This window comes from Pogonomyrmex barbatus, unplaced genomic scaffold (genome assembly GCF_055798465.1).
Source record: "Pogonomyrmex barbatus isolate J1 unplaced genomic scaffold, ASM5579846v1 scaffold16, whole genome shotgun sequence".
In the NCBI taxonomy this organism is placed as follows: Eukaryota; Metazoa; Arthropoda; class Insecta; order Hymenoptera; family Formicidae; genus Pogonomyrmex; species Pogonomyrmex barbatus.
This window is the reverse complement of record NW_028297112.1, coordinates 5,325,321-5,349,364: the sequence shown is the minus strand read 5'-3', so window position 1 is coordinate 5,349,364 and position 24,044 is coordinate 5,325,321. Positions and strand designations below refer to the sequence as shown.

General features: G+C 30.5%; 2 protein-coding genes across 16 annotated transcripts in view; one reads left to right on the top strand and one right to left on the bottom strand.

The window, feature by feature from the left end:
- Positions 1 to 1,770, top strand: part of Argk1 (Arginine kinase 1) — a 20,313-nt gene extending 18,543 nt beyond the window's left edge. For all 7 annotated transcript variants that reach the window (XM_011644611.3, XM_089074002.1, XM_089074003.1 and 4 more), the window contains one exon: positions 89 to 1,770. In XM_011644611.3, the coding sequence (XP_011642913.1) occupies positions 89 to 436 (348 nt within the window). In that variant the 3' untranslated portion in view covers positions 437 to 1,770. The remainder of the gene's footprint in view (positions 1 to 88) is intronic.
- On the bottom strand, positions 844 to 23,937 carry LOC105430859 (phospholipid scramblase 1). Of its 9 annotated transcripts, none has more exons than XM_011644601.2 (10): positions 23,792 to 23,937; positions 22,544 to 22,777; positions 15,972 to 16,073; positions 15,501 to 15,835; positions 14,826 to 14,958; positions 8,835 to 8,933; positions 7,764 to 7,981; positions 6,584 to 6,739; positions 6,171 to 6,332; positions 844 to 4,666 (listed from the first exon to the last, which is right to left on the bottom strand). In XM_011644601.2, the coding sequence occupies exons 5-10, from the start codon at positions 14,926 to 14,928 to the stop codon at positions 4,637 to 4,639; spliced, it is 768 nt and encodes a 255-aa protein (XP_011642903.2). In that variant the 5' UTR covers positions 14,929 to 14,958; positions 15,501 to 15,835; positions 15,972 to 16,073; positions 22,544 to 22,777; positions 23,792 to 23,937; the 3' UTR covers positions 844 to 4,636. The 9 variants fall into 9 exon arrangements, with proteins under 9 accessions (XP_011642903.2, XP_088930131.1, XP_088930132.1 ...); XM_089074005.1 differs by having other exon boundaries at positions 22,544 to 22,787; positions 23,792 to 23,930; XM_089074006.1 differs by lacking the exon at positions 23,792 to 23,937 and having other exon boundaries at positions 15,700 to 15,835; positions 22,544 to 23,225.
- Between the last annotated feature and the right edge of the window lie 107 nt (positions 23,938 to 24,044).

Here is a 24,044-nt window from a genome sequence, read left to right as displayed (position 1 = left end):
CATTGTGAAAATTTGCGATCAAATATAATTTAGCAATACAATGAATCATTTCAACATATTCAAATATTAATTAGTTTACATTTGTCAGGTATATCGACGCTTGGTGACGGCGGTGAACGAGATCGAGAAGCGATTGCCGTTCTCGCATAACGATCGCTTCGGCTTTTTGACGTTCTGTCCAACGAATCTGGGTACGACGGTGCGTGCCTCGGTGCACATTAAGGTGCCGAAACTCGCGGCGAATAAAGCCAAGCTCGAGGAAGTTGCAGCCAAGTACAATCTACAAGTGCGTGGCACCCGCGGCGAGCATACTGAAGCTGAAGGCGGCATTTACGACATCTCCAATAAACGCCGTCTCGGTCTGACCGAGTATCAGGCTGTGAAGGAGATGAACGACGGCATCGCTGAGCTCATCAAACTGGAAGCCAGCCTTTAAATTCACTTCCTCCCCCAACACACTTCGTATTCGTTTACTCTCCATCGTAGCCCCGTCGTCGGACGCCACTGTATTATGTGACGTCACGCTGAAAACTGTGTCTATGGCGTGAGGATTTTATTCTGAGAATAAATCACATAATAAATACACACACACACACACACACACACACACATTTTATATATATATATATATATATATATATACACACATACACATACATATACATACATACATACACCCACACATACACACTATGAATATGATTTAGAGAATCATTCAACGACGATCTAATGCCGGCGACATCGAGCTTTTCAGCTATTTCTGCGTCACCCGTCTTTATATATAAATATCCTAATTAGCGCTAGTACGATGTAAGTTGCTCTCATATTTATGCTATTACGCGCTTTTTTTTATTGTTACTTTTTCATTTATTTTGAGATAATTAATAAAATAAATTAATAAAAAGAAATTGGTTCATAATATATGAAAAGTAATTGCAATATTTTTAATCACAAACTTTAATTTTGTTTAATATAGGCTGAAAAAAAATCAATTGTTTTGCTTTATTTGTAAATTTCTTTATTACTTCTATTATTAATCCATTTCTTCATATATCTGTGACATTTTTTGTTATTAAGCTGTTATTAACCAAAAAATTCTGACTGAGATGATTTATGTGATAACAAGAAAACCTTTACAGAGATTAGCTTGCATCGCACTTTGCACGTATTCGACGTTTCGATTTTAGTTTCGTTCATTTGTTCCTTTTTTCGTTTCTAATATATAATTTTGAAAAATCAGGAAATATTCTCGAGGCAACATAATCGCGATTATTTTGAGTTTTTTTTTTTGTCGCAATCATATTTGTTATCGATAATACATAGTTACGCGCGTTCACACACCTAGTAGTGCTCTAGTCTTAGTCCCCTGCAATTCGTCGTGATTGTCTATTAAACGAGATAATAAGGGAAAAGAGAGGGAAAAAGTCGTCGCAGTTTTAAGAAATATTCGTTCGACGACGGTTTTTAAATTGTCTGTGTTGTGTGGAAGATCGTCATGGAACATCAAGGGTCGCGAAGAGTGCTGTTTCTCGGTGCTCCGCGGTCTTCTAATCTGCGGATGGTGGAGCGACATTCATGTTTTTTCATTCTCTTTTTTACCATGTGAAAGGCCAAGAAGGAACATCTGCGCGACGGATATTAAACACGCACTACAAAACACGCGAGCAAACGTTGCGGCATATTATAGAGACAGTGTATTACCAACCAATTTGACAAGATGTACGGTGAGAATACAAGTAATGACACAAAAATAAAAAGACATACACATTATCTCGTTCCGTGTTTTATTCTCCTTATTCTGATGATTCGGCGTATTTGTATTTGATGTATCGCTGTGAAAGTTGTCAAGGCATCCATCATAATCTTTTTAATCGATGGCATCTTTAAAATTTTAAAGTTTTCAATTTATTAATTTATGTCTGTTGTTTGTATTTTTGTACTTTTTACTATTATGATAAACAATCCATTTAATAATTTATATAATGATAAATTTTAAAGTTATAAGTTAATTGAAAAATAAATTATTCACAGGTTTTGGAATTGAATGTTTCAATTTGAAATATGAATTTCGAATTTCGAATTTTAAGATGATTAAAACATTTTTCTGGAAGCAATATATTTCACAAATGTTTTATATTCAAGAAATGTTGGGTGCAATTCACTTTATGATTTGTTAATGCTATCGACGTTATCAACAATTGTGCAAATGTGCCAATCTAAAATATACAGATATGAATAAAGTGAATAAATATTACATTAAAACTTCGAGAATACCTAAAATGAACGCATCAATCATATTAAGGCTGCGTTCCGATATTCACTGCCAATTAATACTGAAAATCTATAATATACGTGATTTTTGAACTATATATTTTCAATACTGGCAGTGAATATCAGAACGCAATCTAACATGTGCTATATGAGAAAATCACCGTCATTTCCCGCGTTTTATATATTTAGATTCTAACGCTTCATTTTTTAATCTGAAATATTAGGAGCAAGTTGGAAATAAAAATTTCTAATGTATTCTTGATTTTACATCGGATTTTAAAATGCTTCGAAACCATTGACCATTAGAGAATATTTAAATGGACTGCATTGACATTAAACATTTTAAATTTAGGATTTTATTAAATCAAATTATAATAATTACTAATTAATGTGTCGCACTTTTATTTATTAAAAAATTAATATGTCGCACTTTTATTTGTAAAAATATAAAAATCATTAACCATAAACGTGTTTTCCTAAATTTACAAAGATTGGAGATATGAAGGGACGATTTTGTGTGATAATCTTCATTAGAAATATTTCGAATTCATGACTAGTAACATTAGTATTCTCATTAGAAATTTATTTAATTAAATTAAAAAAAAATAAGCGCTCACGATTTTGCTCGGCGTATATATCACGAATTTCTATATAACACATCGGTCTAAATATATATGTACTTATTTAATCAGAATATGTTTAGCCAACATTCACTTAATCTTTGCATAAATTTTATTTTTATATAACCATCACATTTCCTGAATATTGGCTATGTCCTGAAAACACAACAATATGCAACTGTTGAATGAGTACACGCATTTATTCTTATTTTTTGATACTCTTCTAGATTTAATATAAAGATTTGTTCTAATCATAGGCAACAATGAGCTGGTTCTAATCATAGACAACAATGAACAGGCGCTGAACTATCATACACATATAATGCAGTACTATTTTATCCCAGCGTACATACATAATGTTGTTACTCTCGAAACTTCTTTATCCATATATAATAATATAGTATATAGCATATGATGTTGTTATTTTCAGTCATTTCACTTTTTTATATTCTATATATAATAATACAGTATATAGTATGTAGTATATATAATTATTATATTATTTTATCATACTTTCGTATTGTCATATATCATAATTTTTATATTACATATAAATTATTAGTACAAAGATAATACTTTATAATTTATATATATATATATATATATATATATATATATATATATCTCATACTTTCGTATATATACATATATATATATATATATATATATGAAAGACAATAAATTGTTACTTGATCAAGATTGAATTCTTATTTGCTGAAAAATAAATTGTATGTAGATTGTACAATTTTGAAATTTTAACAAAATTATAAAGTATTATCTTTGTACTAATAATTTATATGTAATATAAAAATTATGATATATGACAATATGAAAGTATGATAAAAAAAAAATATGTGTGTGTGTGTGTGTGTGTGTGTGTGTATGTGTGTGTGTATAAGAATAAGGAATATTCTTTTTGTTATACATTAGGAAGACGGCTTAGAAGAAAAAAAGATAAATATACAGCGAATAACAATTTAAATAGATAAGAGATTATAGATGAAAGTAGAGAGCTTCTTGAGATCGAATTTTCGTGATACAATTATCAACGATACAAATGAATACAAGTATTCAGTTAGATTATCGCGAGTGTTAAGCTCGATGTTAAGTATATTTAAATACATTTTTTTAGTTATGTATAAAAGTTATGTATATGTATAAAAGTAACAGAAATTATTTGTTAAAACGATTAAAAAATAGCATAATAGCGTAATAATTAAATCTTAAAATAGCTTAAATCTAAAAATATTAATAATATAAATTATATCTATTATTAATATGATTATAATTACAATCTTATACTTCGTAATTCATAAGATTCCATCCTCTGGAGTGGACATATGGGACTCGTCTTTGTATTGCATTTCTTAATTAAAATTATTAAAGTTATTAAATATCTTTTAAAGCATTAAACACACTATAAAATATGTTTAATAGAGTGAGTTAGAAAAATGTTCATAGCTTTTTTTAAAAATCAGTGTACAATACTTTTTAAATTTAGCGTATTCTATAATCGTGTAGTCACTCATTGTCATTGTATTGTTTTAATGCTTTCTGTCGTGATTCACGAAGAAGATAAAATAGCAAATTTTTTTCGCAACATGCGAATCTTCTCTTGTGTGATCTTCAATAAATTTAAACTGCATCTATTGAATCCATTACATCACATTCATCACATTCACAAAAGCAAGAAACACATTCACAAGAGCAAGAACAACAAGTAGATCGATTTTGTCAATTATTTGTCAAGCCTCCTGCTCGAAATACATGAAGTCCTAAAACATTAAAAGATAGACATCAACGTACTGTATATTAAAAATTAAACTGTATTCAAATGAATAAAAATTTGACTTTTATTAGGTGTACAAATTAATTCTTGGCCCTTTTTGATCAAATTTGACATTTACTTATGAAAAAATTAATTCTAACTCAATTTTCAAAGTAATCTTCTTCGGTTTCTATACATTTTTGCCATCTCTCAGGTAATTGTTGAATTTCCAGATCGGAAAAATGATGATTTTGATTCAATGAATTCATCAAAGCTTTTTTGGATCTGTTGAATTGACTTGAATTGGAAATCGGTGAAGTGATGTTGTAGGGATCGAAATAGGCGGTAATCAGAAGGGACCAAGTCTGAAGACTACATGAGGGAGAATTTCCCAGCCTAAGTCTGAGATGGTTTCCATAGTCTTTTTTGCTTTGTAGAGCCAGGTGTTATTCTGCAGCAGTATCACTGGCCTTCTCTCTGCTAGTAAACGGTCTTTTTTCTTCGCCATTCGCACAGATTAATTGTTGTTAATAGAGCTCAGAAGTAACGATCTGAAGTAGGAGCATCTCATAGTGGATTACGCTCTTCTGACCCCACTAATATATATAGCAACACCGTTTTTGCTATGCTCATAGATGGCTCACTTGAACGGACTCATGATTGTCGCCTCTTAAGATTGTCGTACAATATCCACTTTTCATCACAAGTTATAATGTTGTGCAAAAAATTCTTTTTCTTGAATCAAGAGAGCATAAAGAGAACAGTATCGTGGCATCTGATTTTGTGTTCAGGAATGAGCTTATGAGGGACGTACCAGGATTTCTTGCGAATCCTTCCCAGCTTTTGTAGGCGATAGGAAATAACTTGCTGTGTCACTCCAAGTTCATTTGCAAGTTCCAGTTGAATTTGGCAAGAATTCTCATCCAAAATTTGCTCCAACTCTTCGTCTTCCACTTTTTTTAATTGACCAGGACGTTCACCATCTTGAAGGTTGAAATTTCGCTCTCGAAACTATTAGAACCATTTTTTACACGTGTTGTATGATATAGCGTTTTCACCCAAAGTCGAACAAATCATTTCTTTCGCCACAGCCGTGTTTTTTTAAGTTGAAACGCGAAAAGAAGGCACAGTGCCTCAAATGTTGCTTTTCGAACATTACGAACATTATACAATTGATTTTTCAGGTTCACAATAGAATAAAGTATTATACCTCATTTTAAAGCTAAAAGATGGCATTTTAAAATGACTATCTAGCGGGAAAAAAATTCCAATTTGAAAAGGTTCTATAGTCGATGAAAAAAGATAGAGACCGAGAATTAATTTGTACACCTAACAGAATTAGAAATATAAATTTCTCTTCGTAATTTAATTTTTTTAAATTAAATTTGTCAATCAACCATGCTTATATTAATATTAGAAATATAAATGCAATATTCTTTTTTCACAATTTTCTTTCTTTGTATTTCTTTTCTTCAATAATCAGTCACTTATAATATTTTCATAGTACTCACTATTAGCAGACATGCTCCCAGTAAAACAGCCTTTATCTTCACATCAAGATCGCGCGGAAAATTAATCCCAAACTTATCGGAAACAGTAAAAAATTCTTGAGCAAAGCCACTCCACTGCTTTCGGATCATGCCAAGGCGATGCTCATCATCTAGAGATTTGACCTGCGGATTTGACCATTAATACGAATGATTCTGAAGATTCTAATACTTTTTCTGTAACAAAATTGCCAAGCTTAGCGATATTACAATAACATTCCTTACAATTCATTATTGAGTTTTGCGCATTTTAGTTTTAAAAATTCTTTAAAATTTTGAGATATTAAAAGAATAAAAAACATTAATGCTATATGTAATAATAATAATGAAATATTCTAAATGTGAGTATAAATTTGACAGAATTTGGAATGTAATACCTTAAAGATTACATCAACACAGAAACGAATAAGCGGGCCTTTTATCATCAACACTGGTTGGCCGGATGCATCACGAATATAAAACTTTGGTCGCCAGAAACTCCACTCTTGAGTAACACTGCCCAATAGAATATTTCCGGAATATACTTCTAAAACCTGCAAAAGTTAATTTCAATCGTTTACCAATCAAAAATTGATTATAACTAAACACATTAAAAATAAAATTTATTGATATTCTTTATTTGAAGTTTTACATGAGCAATATAAGTAAGAATTTATTCGTTCCATTTAATTGGGATCTAAAATTAAGAATTGCAACGCGAATTTGGATAAGAATTATTTATAAGCAATGTATACTTATAACTATAAACAATTATATACTTTATTTTTATTAGATTTTGTCGAATATATTCATAAATAAATAAGTAAATTATTTCTTGAAATAAATATCAAATCAACATTATCTGTTTCAAGAACATTGATCGAATCTTCCGACGATACTTTCGTCAGAGATAAACCTGACAGATGGCCTGCACGTGTAAAGAAACTTTGGTAAACGCGTACAAACAGTAACTCTCATTTCGCTGCTAAATTTTAGTAACTTACTACCTTTACTTGCTATCATTTCTTATTCTTACTTATTTCTTATTCTTGCAATCTTTTTCCAAATTATAATATATTAATAACTTAAAATAAAGAGAAAATGAGAGAAAGAAAATTATCTATATAAATATCATTTTATTATATAATTGCCAGAGTATTTAATAAATTCATTGTTATAAATAATATAATGATAATTAAATAAAATTCAATTAAATAAAAAAAAAGAATTTATTTTACTATTTTAAGAATTATTATTTTTTAAAGTACAATATTAAAAATTTTGAATTATTAATAAATTAAAATATAAGCTGCTGGAATTAAAGATTGCTTTAATTTGACAAATTTATAATTTTTATTCTTATTCTGAAAATCTTATTTAATATATTAAATATTTTAAAATGTTTGACAAAGTTAAAATTAATTATAAACACATTATTAATTTTTTGTATTTAAAGAGAAGATTTGAATTCTTCGAAGAAAGGAATATTTCCTTTTTTAATTTCTAAGAAAAAAAAATACATAAAGAATAATGATACATAATAAACACGTTAAAAGAAAAAACTCCAAACAAAACTACCTGCAAATAGCAAGGACAACAGCAACCATCACATCTGAAGGGGCGAACCATTCGAAGAACCTGTTGCTGATTTTTGTCGAAGATGTTGAATTCGCATGCGCGATACTTTCCCAAGCACAATCGCCAACAGACCCCCGAGTCCTCGGCCATGTAAAACACCGGTTCACCCTTATTATTCATAATAACGTACTTGTTCTTGGTTTCCCATCCGGTAAATGCTAACAAAAATAACAGACTTAAAGTAAAATGTAAGTAAAATATATAATAACATGCTTAATACATAAAGCATAAAGTAGCATGTAACATAATACAAGAAATAAAGTAAATATGTAAAGCAAGATAATATTATATTCATCAAGTGATAAGAAAACCTACAAATTCCCATAATTATATTAAATCATAATGTAATTTCATAAATATTTATCACGCAAGATGAAATAAGAAATACGATTTTATATATATATAATAACGAACAAAATTGGATAGCAACTAGTTAATCAGTTACAAGTTAAACAATAAAATTAAAGAGCTAACAACTTTTAACTTAATTTCACTTAAAATTCATTTTAAATGAGTTGACTTTAACTGAAATTATAAATATTCAAAAATATTAAATAATATCGGAATAATATAGATACCAAATATTTTAGTGATATAAATATCAAGAAAAATAAATATTATATCTTGTTTTTATTATTTTGAAAAAAGCAATTTTTTATCATAAAAAATTAGGTTTTTTAATTAGTTTTTTACTCCAAATTCAAAAATACCTATTTTGTTTCATACTTAGACAAAATACTTAATAACTTGATAATAACTTAAAATACAATACTTAGACAAAATAATTTAATAACTTGATAATAATTTTATATTAATTGCAATCTTACAATTATATAGTTACATTCAAAATTATGCGTTTATTTCGATATAAAAAGAAAAAAATCATAATATATACGAAGCAAATCTGCGGTTTCGTTTATTCGGAGAATTACACATTTCAGAATCTGAAATATATCTATTCACGCTCGTACTCTCAAAAAGATATATTTCTCGACAAAGACGTGTGCTTACCTTCAAGCAATTCAATTTTCTGGTTGACAAAAAGATAATCAAGGTTGATAAGGGATTCCAAGCCGTGTGGATATATCATACTCGGCGGCTGCCAACCACCTGAAAGAATCCAAGATAAAAATAATTCAGTTAAGCAAAAATATTAATTCAACGTTACTTATTATTATTTATGTAAATATTAATATAAATTCTTTAGAATTTGTGTACAAATAAGAGTGCAATAAAAAATGTTCACACAGATAAAGAACAATCAATCAAGATAAGAAAAAAAATCAAATATAAATTTATAGAATCGTAAAATACATTAATTTTACTATTTATACTTCTTTTACACAGAACGTTTCATCTTAAATGATACAGTCAATTATTTTGGAAATAAAGCATTTCCGAGAAAAAGTTATTTCGAGACAAAGTTGTAGAGTTTTCGGGCGACGTTTTAATAAGAAATAGATAATAAATTGCGAAATGCGCGAATTGCAGAAAAGATTCTGCACCTCTGTTCTTCCTCCGTCAGAAATCTGGTATAGCTCTTGTTCTTCGACTTGCGATAACGTCCCAATGTGTTTCGGAAGAGTGTTCTCAGTTGTCTCCGGATCTGTTCTAGTTTGACTTTCCACGAAGTCTCGAAGTATAGGGATTCCGTCGTACGCATAGAACGCCGCATGTTGTACATCAATATATCGTACTTTTTTACACAAAACACACACACACACACACACACACACACACACACACACACACACACACACACACACACACTTGTCCCGAGAAACCGACTGAAATTGAAGTGCTCTTATCGCTATAGAAACTAAAATTAAAAATTTCGCTATCGTGCCTAATCGCGGCTGTTATCACGATTGTTAATCTCAGAATTATTTATGGATCTTAAATCTGTGTAATCAAGGATTGACATTGATTATTTTAGCTGAATAGCTTCAGAACTATTTCTTTCAAATTATTGCCATTTTTTTTAAATAATTTCATTATTATTAAATTTTTATTTAAAACTTTCATCACTCTGATTTAAAATTTTCCTTTGCATTAGATCAAACTCAGCTTCCGAAATTTTTATTACTGTTATCCGTCATTTCCTATTGTGATTAATTAGGTCTTACAAGAATAACTGTTGCGCCGATGCGCGCCGTTTTCCAACAACGTTTGCGAGTTATCGCAATAACTTTACTGCGTTTTCGACCCTCGTCGAAGACGCGAGAGATAAAACTTTTTCCGCGAGTCTTATTTCCTCCGGCTTGGAATTTTCATCCTTTTTTTTCATTTATCATTTGGGAGATAAATACGAGACAATAACGCGATATACACACATTTGCGAAAGCCACATCGCAAATTGTAATTATTATCTCCTGCCAACACAGTTGTTCTTCACGCCGAGAAAATTAATATTGTTTACACAAAAATTCACAATCTGCTTCCAATATTTTCATGAATTTAACACTTCAAGAAATTTGAGGACTATTCAACTCGGGAATTTCAGCAGAGGAGAGGAACAGCGAGAAAGGAAAAAGAAGAGAGGAGGGGGAGGGAAGAGAGATTTCTAAAGCTCGCTGTTGATTATTTCTTTAAATTCAATATATCAAAATTCTCTGTTTGTTATTCTCTTCGGTGCTTTCGGTTTCTTATTTACTCAATTTTTGAATTCAACTCTCTCTCTCCTTCCATTTTCTCCTCTTCTTTTCCTCGTGTTCTTATCACCAGATATCACCAACTACGTAGGTAAGAGGCAAATAATACACTGATGGAATCTGAATAATCGCGTACTGTCGCACTGTCACGTCGGTGCTTATCAGAATATTTCACGATTTAAACACACGGTAGAATAATCATTTTATCTTATATCTCGAAGAACAATGATAAGCAATGGCGAACGCGATATATTAAAGTCGAAAAGTCGTCGTTATATTCATTATATGAATATAAGTGATAACAAACGTAATGGTCTACACGAGGGCACATGGTGACTACTGAAGGCGGTTATTATCTACTTTATACTGATCGTCGCTCTCGACAAACATTGACCAACTATTGTAGGGACATATCGTCCGTGGGTTGTCCTTCTGCATAACCGCATGATCGAGACAAAATAACATACACATAGTTCGAAATTTCTCGTGGCCAATCGCAATAATATGATATAAGCAATATTTTAATTACCATTGCCGATCATGAATGTTCCCCGAGCACATTGTAATTGAGCGATAGCACGAAGGCGAAATAGGTGCTTTCCGTGCTAATAGCATGTTTAAATGTGCAAATTAATGTTGTGCAATAATTTTAAAAATGTACAGTAACAATATAAATTACATACACAATTGTACACGAAGAGAAACAAGTTCTTAGATTTCTTTTTTTTCCAAAATATTTCTTTTATATAAATATATTTATTACTTGGAAAGTGAAACAATGAGTCTCAGAGTTAAATAACTTGAATAAATTTCTTTGGATTTTCGAAAATTTATAAATTATTCAATGTTTGACTTTTCAAATAATAAATAAATTTATATAAAAGAAATATTTTGGAAAAAATAGTCTCGCTTTTAACTTAAGCAATTTTATTATATTATTCAAGCAATTTCATTATTTTAATGAAAATATTGAAATTTCTATAAAAATATCTTTTTGGTTTTAATAATTGTCAAATAATAATTATCAAAATAATTTAACTTATTTTAATCTTGAAGCTTTTTATTTCGAGAGACTCAAGGGATCATTTAGGTGCCCATATTGAGGATTTAAAAACCTTCAAAAAACCATTTCACTAAAAATGATTGTTATCTGGAAATGATAGATAGAAGTCTAAACTTTTACTTGAAAAACTTTAGTTTTATATTTCTAAAATTTTAAATAATTATATTTTTCTTTTATAATTTATAATTTAAATTAAAATAATTTATTACTGATATAAACATTTAAAGATAACAAGATAAATCAAAATTTGCCGAACAGTGTCCAAACTTTATATGTATTGTTGTACGAATGATGTATCTATTTAAAATAATATATACAGAAAACATATCATGGAGAAATTAGATAGTTATAATTTGACAGCTGGCGATAACGCACTTTGTAATGAAAACTATAAATGTCTTCGAAAAAATAAACGAATATTTTCGACGATAAGCAGAAATTTTCAATAATTACCTATACATAGCATTTATTTTCTGTATATTTGAAAGTAAAAAATTTGTTCGACGATGTCTTAAGGAGTTATATGCAGTTGTATAGATTGAAAAAATCGATTTTTGAAAATATTTATTTTCGTAAACTATATCATCTAAACAATATTTTCTGAGAATTTGAAGTGATTTGAATAAAAATTATTGAAGACGAGTTTGAAGAGTACGTTGCACAAAGTACTTAGCGCAGGTAGCGCGATGTAACTGCCGAGGCAAGGTAATCCCTTCTATGTAAATTGATATTTTGGAGATAGCTTCTGCAGCAGAAGATTTACCTAAATGGACCTGGAATAGATGATTCTGTGTAAGTTGAAAAATAGTAATTTTATTTACATGAGAATTTAATCTGAAACTTCAATTGCGTTTTTCTTGAAATCAAATTTTTTCAAACATACGAATCGTTAAGATATCTCGGAAACCGTTGCATCAATCGAGCGAAAATTTTACAGGCTTCTTTTATACATTACATTACATTACATTAAATACTTGTCCTTGAACGATTGATTTTTTTTTAATGAAATTTTTGCTTTTAATTAACAAAAAAATTTAGTCATATAAAAATCGTATTTATTTTTTATTTAACGGCCATTTTGTTCAAAATAAAATTAAAAAAAATCGTTCAAGGATAAGATTAGAGCTAGATACTAACAAAATCTTTTTGAATTTTTGATTTCATATGATCCAGTTTCGAGAAATTGTGCTCACCGCAAAGCATTTTCAAAAAAACATCTTTCGCAAGAATGCCTGTTATTCGTGTTTTTCAACATTATATCTTGAAAAAATTTGTATAAATTGTAAAATATATGTACTTTTAAATACTATATTACCTGCGAAAAAATATCTTTGAGTGTTTCTAAAAAAAATTCTCCAAAATTGCGTTTTTTGGGGTTATACAACTGCATATAATCCCTTAAGATCACCCTATTACTCGTAATTAATATCCTTAATTAATTTATTAACTTCTTCTAAAAAAGGTTAGTAGGTAGTTTTCAATTTTTGTCGATTATAATGCCTTCAAATTGACATCATTATGACGTCATGTAATCTATTTCGAGTTATTATAAATATAATCAAATTGATTATCATTTTTAAACTGTTATATACGCTTAATATTTAAGAAAGATATATTTAAGATATAATGATACAAAATTACTTTACAGATTTATTATATATTATATAATAATTTTATAATAATTATATAATATTATTATATAATAATATTTTATATAATAATAATATTATAATAAAATTAATAAATAATTATTAACAGATATTTCATTATATTTCTTTTATACTATATTTTCAATTCAATCCGATGCATATTTAGTTAAATCAATCTTGGAATTCAAATTGCATTCGAAAACACTATATTAACTTATCAATGGTCTAAAAAGGGCGCCAGGAAATGCTAATTCTGCTAAGTAAACCCTGAGTGCAACTGCTCCGAAGAATTACCGGGTCAACTAAATTTTCTTCTTCCTCATCTAGATTCAAGACGACGAGAAAAGAGTAGAGAAACACGATAATCAGGCCAAATTAACGCTGTCGCCGTGGCTGACCTTAAATATCATTGAGTTAAATGGATTTTTATTTTCTTGCTTACGCTTCAGCCATAATTACAACGAAAAGTCTAATCTAACCAAGCATTAATAATTTAATTAAAGTTAAAACATATTCGTGTACAAATAAAATTCTATTATTAAAATAGCAGTAGAATCAGAAAATAATATAAAACGTATCTATATATTTTTCTAAGTTATATTTCAAGTCATATTTCGAATGCCAATATTATTATCATCCCAAGAATAAGAAATAAATAAAAAAATTCTACCTAGACTTTCATTTCAGTCCTCCACAAATTTTCGTGCATTTCTTTTGATCGTTACAGAAGTAAAACGTTGGATGCATCCAATAATGCAACCGCTCAATAGATGTTAATTAGGTCCTTTATTTATGTAAGATGCAAACATAAAATATTCACAGTGAGCAATCAAGTCAGCAACAAGTCAATATTTGATGATATCATCTACAATGTAATAGAAATAGCAGATATCTAAAAAAGATATAAAAAATAGGAAATGATAAATTAAATAATCATATAATTTAATTATACTATATAATTTAATAAAATATAAACGTATAAATTTAATATGTACGTAAAATAATTTAATCAATATATTAATTATTAATTAATATTAAAGACTTCCGATATTTAAAAATTAAAGAAAAAAAAAATAATTCGACAAACAAGAGTTAAAGCACGGTTAGTGAAACGTAAAAGTAAATCTATTTCATTACAAAATACAATTTATACATTTCAGTTCAACTTCGCGTTACCTTCAGTGAAAATACAGTATGTTAAAAATCCCACCCATTATATTCCTGAGCATCAAGAAAAAGCCAAAAAGATTTTTTTCCTGAGAAAATGAATATATTTTTGACCTTTATATATTAGAGCCGGATTCCGTAAAGTGCATATGCGCGCATTTTGTTATAGTATATGTGACATGAATTATAGATAAATGCGCGCATAAGCGCTTTTCGGAATCCAGCTTAGATGACGAATTGTGAAAGTTGTGAGAATATATCCTACACAAAAGACCGCTTTTTAAGCGATCTTGAATAGTCGTTTTCTAGCCGCTCAGTGAGCGGTCGCTCTACTGGATGCATTGATCCACAGAAATTTGCAAGTCATCTCATGTGTTACTTTGGATTTTGGATTTTGTACGTTGGATCTACAAGTGTCGGTTAATTTAAATCTCGAATAGCTTTGGGATGAAGGAGAATCTGATTTTTTTACCTGTCGACATTGGGGCATCTATTGGCGGTGGTGCTGTTGCGATCGGCGACTGCATTCCCGCCCCCGGCAATGGATATTGTGGCTGGTACTTTTGATCATCCATTCTTTCACTTCCGGCTTACCCTTGTCCCTCCTGCAATAAAGCAAGCGAGATAGGTAGGGTCATTGACACAAACTCTTAGTAAAGTGTACCGCATGAGATTATCTCGAAAATGGAGAAAAGGAGAAAAGTGATGGCAGAAGATATATTAAAATAAAAATATAAAAATATTATAAAAGATTGATTCAAGTGGAAAGAATATAAGAAATAAAGAATTCACTCTTTAATTTAGGTTGAGAAATACAGATTAAAAATTAAGAATTAATATACAAAATATACATTTAAATTATGATAAAGCAAGGACAAATTTTGTCTAATCTTGAATGTTATTAGATTTTAAAAAAAAATCTAAAAAATTCTTTTTTAGAGCCAATGACAGCTTCTTTAAGACTTTAGATCAGTGATTATGATTTATTATTGTGATTATTCAACATATTGAACGCCATATTTATTATGGAAGATTTTTCTACTCAGTTTAGTCTGCTTCACTTACACACGAGCGCTGTGTTAATAATTATTGGACATACAACTGTATAAACAAAAAATAATATTGAAATATGCATATGCATTTGCACCTCTCCTACCGACGGAGGAAATCCGAGGAGAAAGTATTAGTTCTAGAACGAGTCGGCTGATGACAGAAGTTGACTAGTTCATATGCTATGATGCCATACAGCTTGCATATGATACTGTTTATGTTGAAATTGTTGGGTCATCGTCCCCACGTATCATCGCCCGCGGTATTTGTCTTGTAAAGGTCATTGTAATGCGTACATGTGCATAATTAGCGTGCATGTGTACAGCATATGAGAAACAAGAAGACCTGGCAGATAACACTTTCTCTCTCTTCATTGATAACTATCCTTTGTTTCCGCGATCTGCTTTGCCTAAATCGATAGCAGCGTAGTTTCTAAATATATAACAAACGACAATTGGAAATTTCCTTGATTATTCATGAAAATGCGAATTTTCTCGCCTTGAATATAAGTAACTTTTATTTTAAAAAAATATTGTTTTGAAATAGTTAACGAAATAGAAATCCTTACCTTATTTTTTATTCGATTTTTATCACATCTTATCAGTCAGAGAAATTATTGACACGACAATTTTTGGAATTACATATCACATAATGGTATTTCTTGTTTCAACTAGAAATAGTAAGAAACATATAATTAATAAATAAGTAATTTAAAAAAATGTAGTGTAAGAAGATATTGCAATTCTTGCAATTTTATTTTAAATTTATATTTAATATTCAAAATTTTCAATATTTTTAATCGTATATTCTTGTTTTAATTAATTAGAAATATCATATCTAATTAGATTAAAATAATTTTTTTATTCTAGATTTATATTTAATATTTGCCTTTGCAAATCGTAATTTATGTCTTAATATCACAACTAAAATAAAAACACAAACTGCATTTTTTCAAATGACATTTTTATAGTAAATATGCGTAAGATATTTAAAACTAAAATTTTAAATCTAAAATAAAATTTGGAAGATTAAATTTATAAATTAGAGTTTATTAATTGCGTTTTAATGATATTTTCTCCTTATTTGTACTTTTCCATATTTCCTATTACCCGATTAGTTATAGGTTTTCATTTAAATATAAAATCGTCAAATTTTGTTATAAAAGATTAATTCATCCTAAAGAAAATATTACTATAAAATTCAGCGACACTTAAATTATCGCTATAAAACACCTAAAAATGCGCAACGACCATTATCAGTATCTTGTCACGCAACTAACTGATTAGAAAAAGACTTTATTTTGTAATATATACTTAAATTTAGTTGTTCATCATCAAAACATTCAATCCTACATAAAAGTATTGTACTAAAATTAAATTTGTATTTTATTAAAATTGTTACATTATAATAGATTTAATATACATATAAACAGCAAAAGAGACATGTATATAAATAAAATTGTACGTTTAATAAATAGAATAAAACATTCGTGACAAGTAAACGAGGTGAGAAACTCGAGAAACTTCTATAAAATCTATTCCTCTTTCTTCTTTTATTTTAGATACTATTTTTGCTCTGGAATTATAACGGAATTCCATTGCATCTCGCGAATCGCCAGAGCAAGACGAAATCACCGACCGTCTACGTCACTAAACGTACCCCACGTGAACATTATATCGGATCGTACTACTTTTTAATAGCCTTGAATGAAAGTTTTATGAAGCCCAATTGACAGTTTCCTCGTACGTTCGTTTCGGCCTCGATTTTTTATCGCCACAATTTTTACAGATGTCACTCGCCCGCATTCGGGCCCAAAGTCAATATTATGATACTGTAGATGTAGAATTATTTGTACAGATATTTAAAAAAAATATTCAAACCATTCAAAAAATTCTTCAAAGACATTTTGAATTTTAAATTTAAAACACTAATAATTAAATTCTAAATGTATTATTGTCTAAATCCTACATTTTCCAATAAATTATAATATATAAATTAGATTCTTTTAAAATCTATAATTCTTTAGAATTATAAAATTAATAAAATTAATTTTAATTTAAATTAATTTTAAATTTACCATATAAATATATATATATATATATATATATACATATAATGTAGAGCTTATATTACGTATATTCCAGCCCATAAATCTGATATTGGTTAAGAGTAACTTTTCAGAGACAATGCTCTTCATTTTATTCATTATGAAGCATAATGTAAACAAACGCTTTTATCATCGCGAGAGACATGTCTTTCTGGTATGCAATGTGCGAGTCAAGATTACAAATCTCGAATATCGAAAAAGCGTTCATGACTCATGCCTTTTTCGAAATGTATCATCCGGTTTCGTCATGCTGTCAGTCCCTCTTAAAAGTTGCCTTCAACTTTTCCGAGGCTCTATCGATCCCCGTTTGAATGTGACCCCGTAAACTATTACCTCACCTACTACGTTGTCAATGAACGTCTCGATAATGTCCTCGCACGTATCTGTAATTGGAATCCGCGAGAAAGAGAGAGAGATACGAATCGCAATTGTAGGCCGGAAATAGGAATTCGCTGAATGCGCCCGAGCTATGAAATGCGTATTTCAAAAGGAAAAGAAAAAAAACTGTACTCAAATGCCAGGTTTCTTAGTCATTTCATTTAATTTTTGAAAATTTTATCATAAAAACGATATATATAATTCAAACGCATTTTATGATTAATTATGTAATCTTGTATTAATAAATGGATTTTTGATTAGATAAAAGATGTTAGATATTCAAGAAAAAAATTTCAAAAACAAACACAGGTAAACAAACACTCTTGTTTCTTTTTTGATTTCATTTCAACAGAGATTTTTCAAATTAAATATCCATTAAATACCATTTTGTTTCTAGAAGAGATATTTGAGTGGATTATGAAATTTTTGGAAGGCATTTGACGTTGCTTATTTGAACATGAAGAAAAACTCTAATGTAACCAAGCCTTTATGTAACCACTTAAAAAAAAATTTGCAAAATACAAGCAAATAAAAACACTTTTACTTCTTCCTTGATTTTATTTCAACAGAAGTTTTTCTCAAATTAAATACCTATTAGATACCATGGCCTTTGGAAGAGATTATTCTGGGTATGCTAAAAATTTCTGGCGGGCAATGTTGCTTATTCAAGCAGCAAGAAAAATCCCAAACTGCAACTAAACAGTCGCCTCTTGACTACTAGTACATAGTAGTTAAGCAAAGTGTGTGATGCATTACGAAGTTATGTACACTTTCATCGGCGATGATGTCATCCGTTCCTTACACGTGGCACGTATGTGTGCGTGTGCGTGCGCGCGCGCGTGCGCGTGGTGTGTGTGTGTGTGTGTGTGTGTGTGTGTATGTGTGTGTGTGTGTGTGTGTGTGTGTGTGAAGAGAGACCGCGTCTCACATACCGCAAGGTCGCGGGACCAAACCAGGGCCGGAATTGAACCGTTCCGAGCAACCAAATTCCTTCCTCCCCATTGAATTCTCAAATATACCGCTATTCGTAAGCATTCACTCACTCGTAGAATTTTACATTTCTTTTCTTTATTGCAAATATTTTAGAGTTTTAGGAGGCATCAGTTGCACCTGTCTATCGGTTCCTCCATTTAAAACAAAAAAAAAAAAAAAAATGATTTTTCAACAAATATTTATTCCATATATCTATATACATGCACATGAGTGAACGAACATTTATGAACGGAAGTGTGTATCTTTATTTTATCATCCTATCATATCATAATGTCAATTATTCCGACTGACCCGATATGATATTTCAAGGAGCACAGTGTTCTCACGAAAAAAAAAAACCAATGGTTACAAAAATGTCACGACTAAAAGTGTAGTTAAAGTCACAGGATATTCGCTTAGCAGCTGCGTAAAAGTGCTACTGGACACACACGATCTCACACACACACACACACACACACACACACACACACACACACACACACACACACACACACACACACACACACACACCACGCACGCATGCTTATAAAACCAAAGAACGATACATGATAGTCACCAGGTAGTAGCATGCACTTCCGGCTTCCGGTAAGAGACGAGGAGATATAGCGAGAGAAGAAAAAATCCATTGCGTTTCTTCTTCTTGTCATCTATAATTATCAACGATATTTATCGATGTATCCAAATATATCCACTGTACTCCAAGTCTGCAGCAGAATCAAAGCTCGCGAATCGATAGCGGCGGAATTTTTTGTAACGACGTACTGACATCATCAGTTAAGTCATTATTAAAGGCAGTATGATTTGATGAATTCTGAGATCTTGATTTTCTTTTTAGATCAGAGACAGCGGTTCTCGTCTAAATTTCACGTCTTTTAAAAATAGCCCGTAGATTCTCGATTCTACGGGAGATTTACATTTACATTAAATCGATCAGAGAGATTCATCGTCAAGCGTCAATGAAAATTATCGATCGAAGATAACAAAGTTAGAATTAAAAGCAGTCAGAATTTCCAGATGTTCAGCAATAAGAGATTTCTAATTTTAGATATGTGGTATTGTGAAATATTAAGCACTTGAGAGTGCTACTCGTGATACGAGAGTGCTACTCGTGATACTTTGCGAGAAAATGCGATTTTTGTACTCACGATGGAAAAAGAATGGCGTGGCAAGGCGTCGAAAATACATACGTGCCCCCGTCTCTTCACCAGCGGAACGAACTAACGGGTAACTGGTAACAAAACAACGGGAAAACACGAGAATTGATCTCGTGATACCGCGCGTGTTCTAACTGAGCATCGCCAATTTTTCTCTTCAATCTATTTCAAGGTCGAGATTTAGCCTCAGACAATAACATTTCGTATTACGTCAATGGCTGGTTTTCTCAGAAACATTGCGTTACACCAAATCTCTGTATATAAAAGGAAATTTTGTATGACGTTAAAAAGAAATCAGGAAACTTAAAGAGATACAATCGAAAAATCAAAATACTTTGATCTATTTAAAAATTATATAGAATATTATTTAAAAAATGAAATTAATATCACTATTAAAATTTCAAATCGATTGATTTAAATACTCAATTACTTACTTTTTTATTTTGATATATCATAAAATAGTTTTTCTTGTCATTAACAGATTTTCATAGTTGATATTATTGTTGTTGTACAAAACATAGAAATACATTTCTTTTCGTCATTCTCACAAATGATTCATCGTATCTCCTTAATAAATAAATTGTAACGTTAATGGCTTTGTAAATAATTTTAAAGATTTTGTAAATCTTCAAATAAAAAAAGGTGAAGGAGATATAATTATTTAATTAATTAATTGTTTCATCGATTGAAATATATAGATTAATCTCTCTCTCTCTCTCTCTTTCTGTCTCACATGGATCTTTTTAATCGTGCAAATTATATTATCATGTGACGAATGGTCACGGAAATAGTTTGTCAGTGCGCATTCGTCATCAGGAATACTTCGTAATGCGTTTAAGATGAGTCAGCTGGTCGGTGGTGATTTGATAGGCGATATATGTTAAACGAAAAGAAAATAATCATGCATGCGATTAAACTAAAAATAAATCCATTTACGCCTAAGCCGAGATATAGTAGAACATCCAACTTCTATAGAAGATTTGTGTTGTATAACACGCCATGTACAACATACATGTTTATATTCATTTGCACTAGACAATTATTTTGTTACACCAAGAGATGCGATCTGGCATTTACAAATATTATTAATAACATTTTATTGATAAAATTCATCTTTTTATAAATGAAACGTGTATTACAAGAAAAGAGAAAAAACGCTTTTTTCGAGACTTGTTCTTTTTCAACAAATCAATGTTATTGAAAGATGCATATATATATATATTGTAAAAGAATATAGATTTTTCTATTTACGATATTGCAAATACGTACGAATTTGCAATATATTATGAATTTTTTTTATAAAAGCTGCTATGATAATTTTTAATGTTTACAGTTCATTATTTCAGTAGGCGTAGAAGATCGCCTTAAAATATTGAAATAAATCATATATTCTGCGATAAATTATTGGTTCTGCACAAGTATCTATCACTCATTTGTGATGCACCCCGAGCCGTGAGGTGCAAATTAATTATTAAAGTCCTTATTGTTGCGCTACATGCTCGTGGCATCGTGATGTTACGGCTTTTTAAACATTTATAGAATCATACTAATATATGTTCTGAATAATACACTCCAACTGCGCGATCTATATAATAAATAATGCGAACGTTAGTGTCATATATTTTGCAGTTTCCAATTAATCGATTATAATATATATTACTGTAGGTTAATTATTCTGTATATATCTTTATTGTAAATATTATTATAAATCGCTATATAATAATTATGATATAAATTAAACAATTTAATGTAAGTCGAAAATGTATTCAAAGATAGAATTAGAAATAATATCCGGCAGACATCTAATAACTTGTTTATTTCTTAAATTTATATTCAAATTAAAAAATATTACACGTACAACAGAAATAGAGATAATACTTAGCAGAAGATTTTAGATACTTTAAAATCTCTTTTTTATTTTTTTTATAAACATATAAGAAATGATTAGGCGCCTAAGATTTTGTCCCGCAGTTATTGTTCGTATTCCTATTGTTTGTATAACATTAATTTATTAATAATTTATTATTAATTATAATTGTTTATGTCACATCTTAAAAAAAATCTACTCAATACAATATACATGTATATACTTCGATCATTTATATTCCTTTATAGTACCATTGTCAATGAGAGAATATCTTTCAACTCGCTCCAAATCTTCAATTTGGAGTCGGTATATCGATTTATATATAATAGCCGGTATAGCTTTGTAAATTTACGGCGTTACGAGTAAGCATACGCGTAATGTGTAAACAACACCAGAGGTATATACATCTAGACTATGTTCGGAAACATTAGCCGAGTATCCCATGTACGTACTGTTTTATTCTTGTGTTAGCCAAATGTAAAACAAGGATAAAATGATGAGGGGAGGGCATTCGGCTGATGTGTGAACGTAGTCCTATACAGTACACACCACACACACACACACACACACACACACACACACACACACACACACACACATTAATATCACACTACACACGAATGCAACGAGATGTAACTCACCCCTCCTCGATTGTTCTTCTCAGCAAGGTCGTGGATGTTCTTTTCTTTGATAGATAACAGAGAACGACACTCGCATCCGGTGGGCAAGGGGTGACTTCTCGATCTCACTTTTCCCCTCCCTGAGATTCCAAATTCGTCTCTTCTGTTCACGTTTTTCATGAAATACTTCAGTATATTAACATCATCTCCGCATCTCGCGGTGATGAGGAGGCGGAAGTCGGTATGTGCGTCAAACTAAAACAAACTTTGGTGCTATTATCTTAACGCCGATCGTCGCGTTTCGAAGAAAAAAAGAGCAAGTGTAGAAGGTGTAGGTTGAAAAGAACAGATCTATTTCGACACGATTGCCATGGCGGCACGCGATTGGTCGGATTCACCAAATCGGCCAATCGGCTCACGATTCGGCGCTGAAAACGTGTCTTGAAGTTGGCGGCTTTTCGGCGCCGTGCATATGCAGATTAACGGAGTAAACGGATAACTTCACTTTATCACTTTTCATGCTATTTATCGTTGTTATTATGGATTCCTTTTTTGCTTAGGTCAACGAGTCTTTAAACGAGTTTGAAATGATATAATTACAATCTTGTTGTAATAATCATTTAATTTTTTATTGACGTCATTCGCACGTCATTTGAATGACATCGCGAAAAATCGTGGAATCACACGATTTTTTGTCTCTTATCATATGTAAAAATCTCTTATATTTTACTAGCATAAAAAAATTATCTTTTGACACAAAATCTTTCGAGTTGAACAATAAAATAATTATTCTCTTGGTGTTCAACGCACATGAGAAGAAAGATTACATAATTCAAAATTCTATTATAAAAAATTATATAAGAGAGATCTATGCGATCTGATTCCTTTTATGGATGTTATTACTATTATATTATTGTTAATTGTATTCTATTAATTATTTATCTTTTATTCTATTACAAAAGATTATATAATTCAAAATTCTATTATATCACTATTTTATTATAAAAATTAATTAATCATCGACTAATTATCGGAGTTAGTTTTGGACTCGATAAAGTCGCGCCAAAAATTCGAATAATTTAATTCGCGAAGTGAAAATCTATGTATTTGAAGTTTGACAAAAGAATGAAATAGGAAGTGTTAGTGTGCAGAAACCAGTGCAGAAATAGAAAACAAGCTTAAAGCAAGTTATCAATTTTATTCCACGCATCGTCGGATGGCTGCTCTACGTCACTCGGCAATATATATTACGTCCATCGACAAAAATACCTAGCTATCGACGTCGCGGCATTCGCCTCCGCGTCGCGGCGAGGCAACTCGGCCGCCTTCCCGAGCCTTCCGCATTTCCCGTGCGCAGCGAGATCTTGTATTAGGCGCGCCTGTGACATCTAGAGTACGCGCACACTCGATGATCCGCGCGGCGACGTAACAACGCTCGTTCAAAGAAAAGTCTGACGGCGACGATAAGATGGCGGCGTCGCGCACGTCAGATCACTGCTGAGCGCTGGCGCGGGGGAGAGGA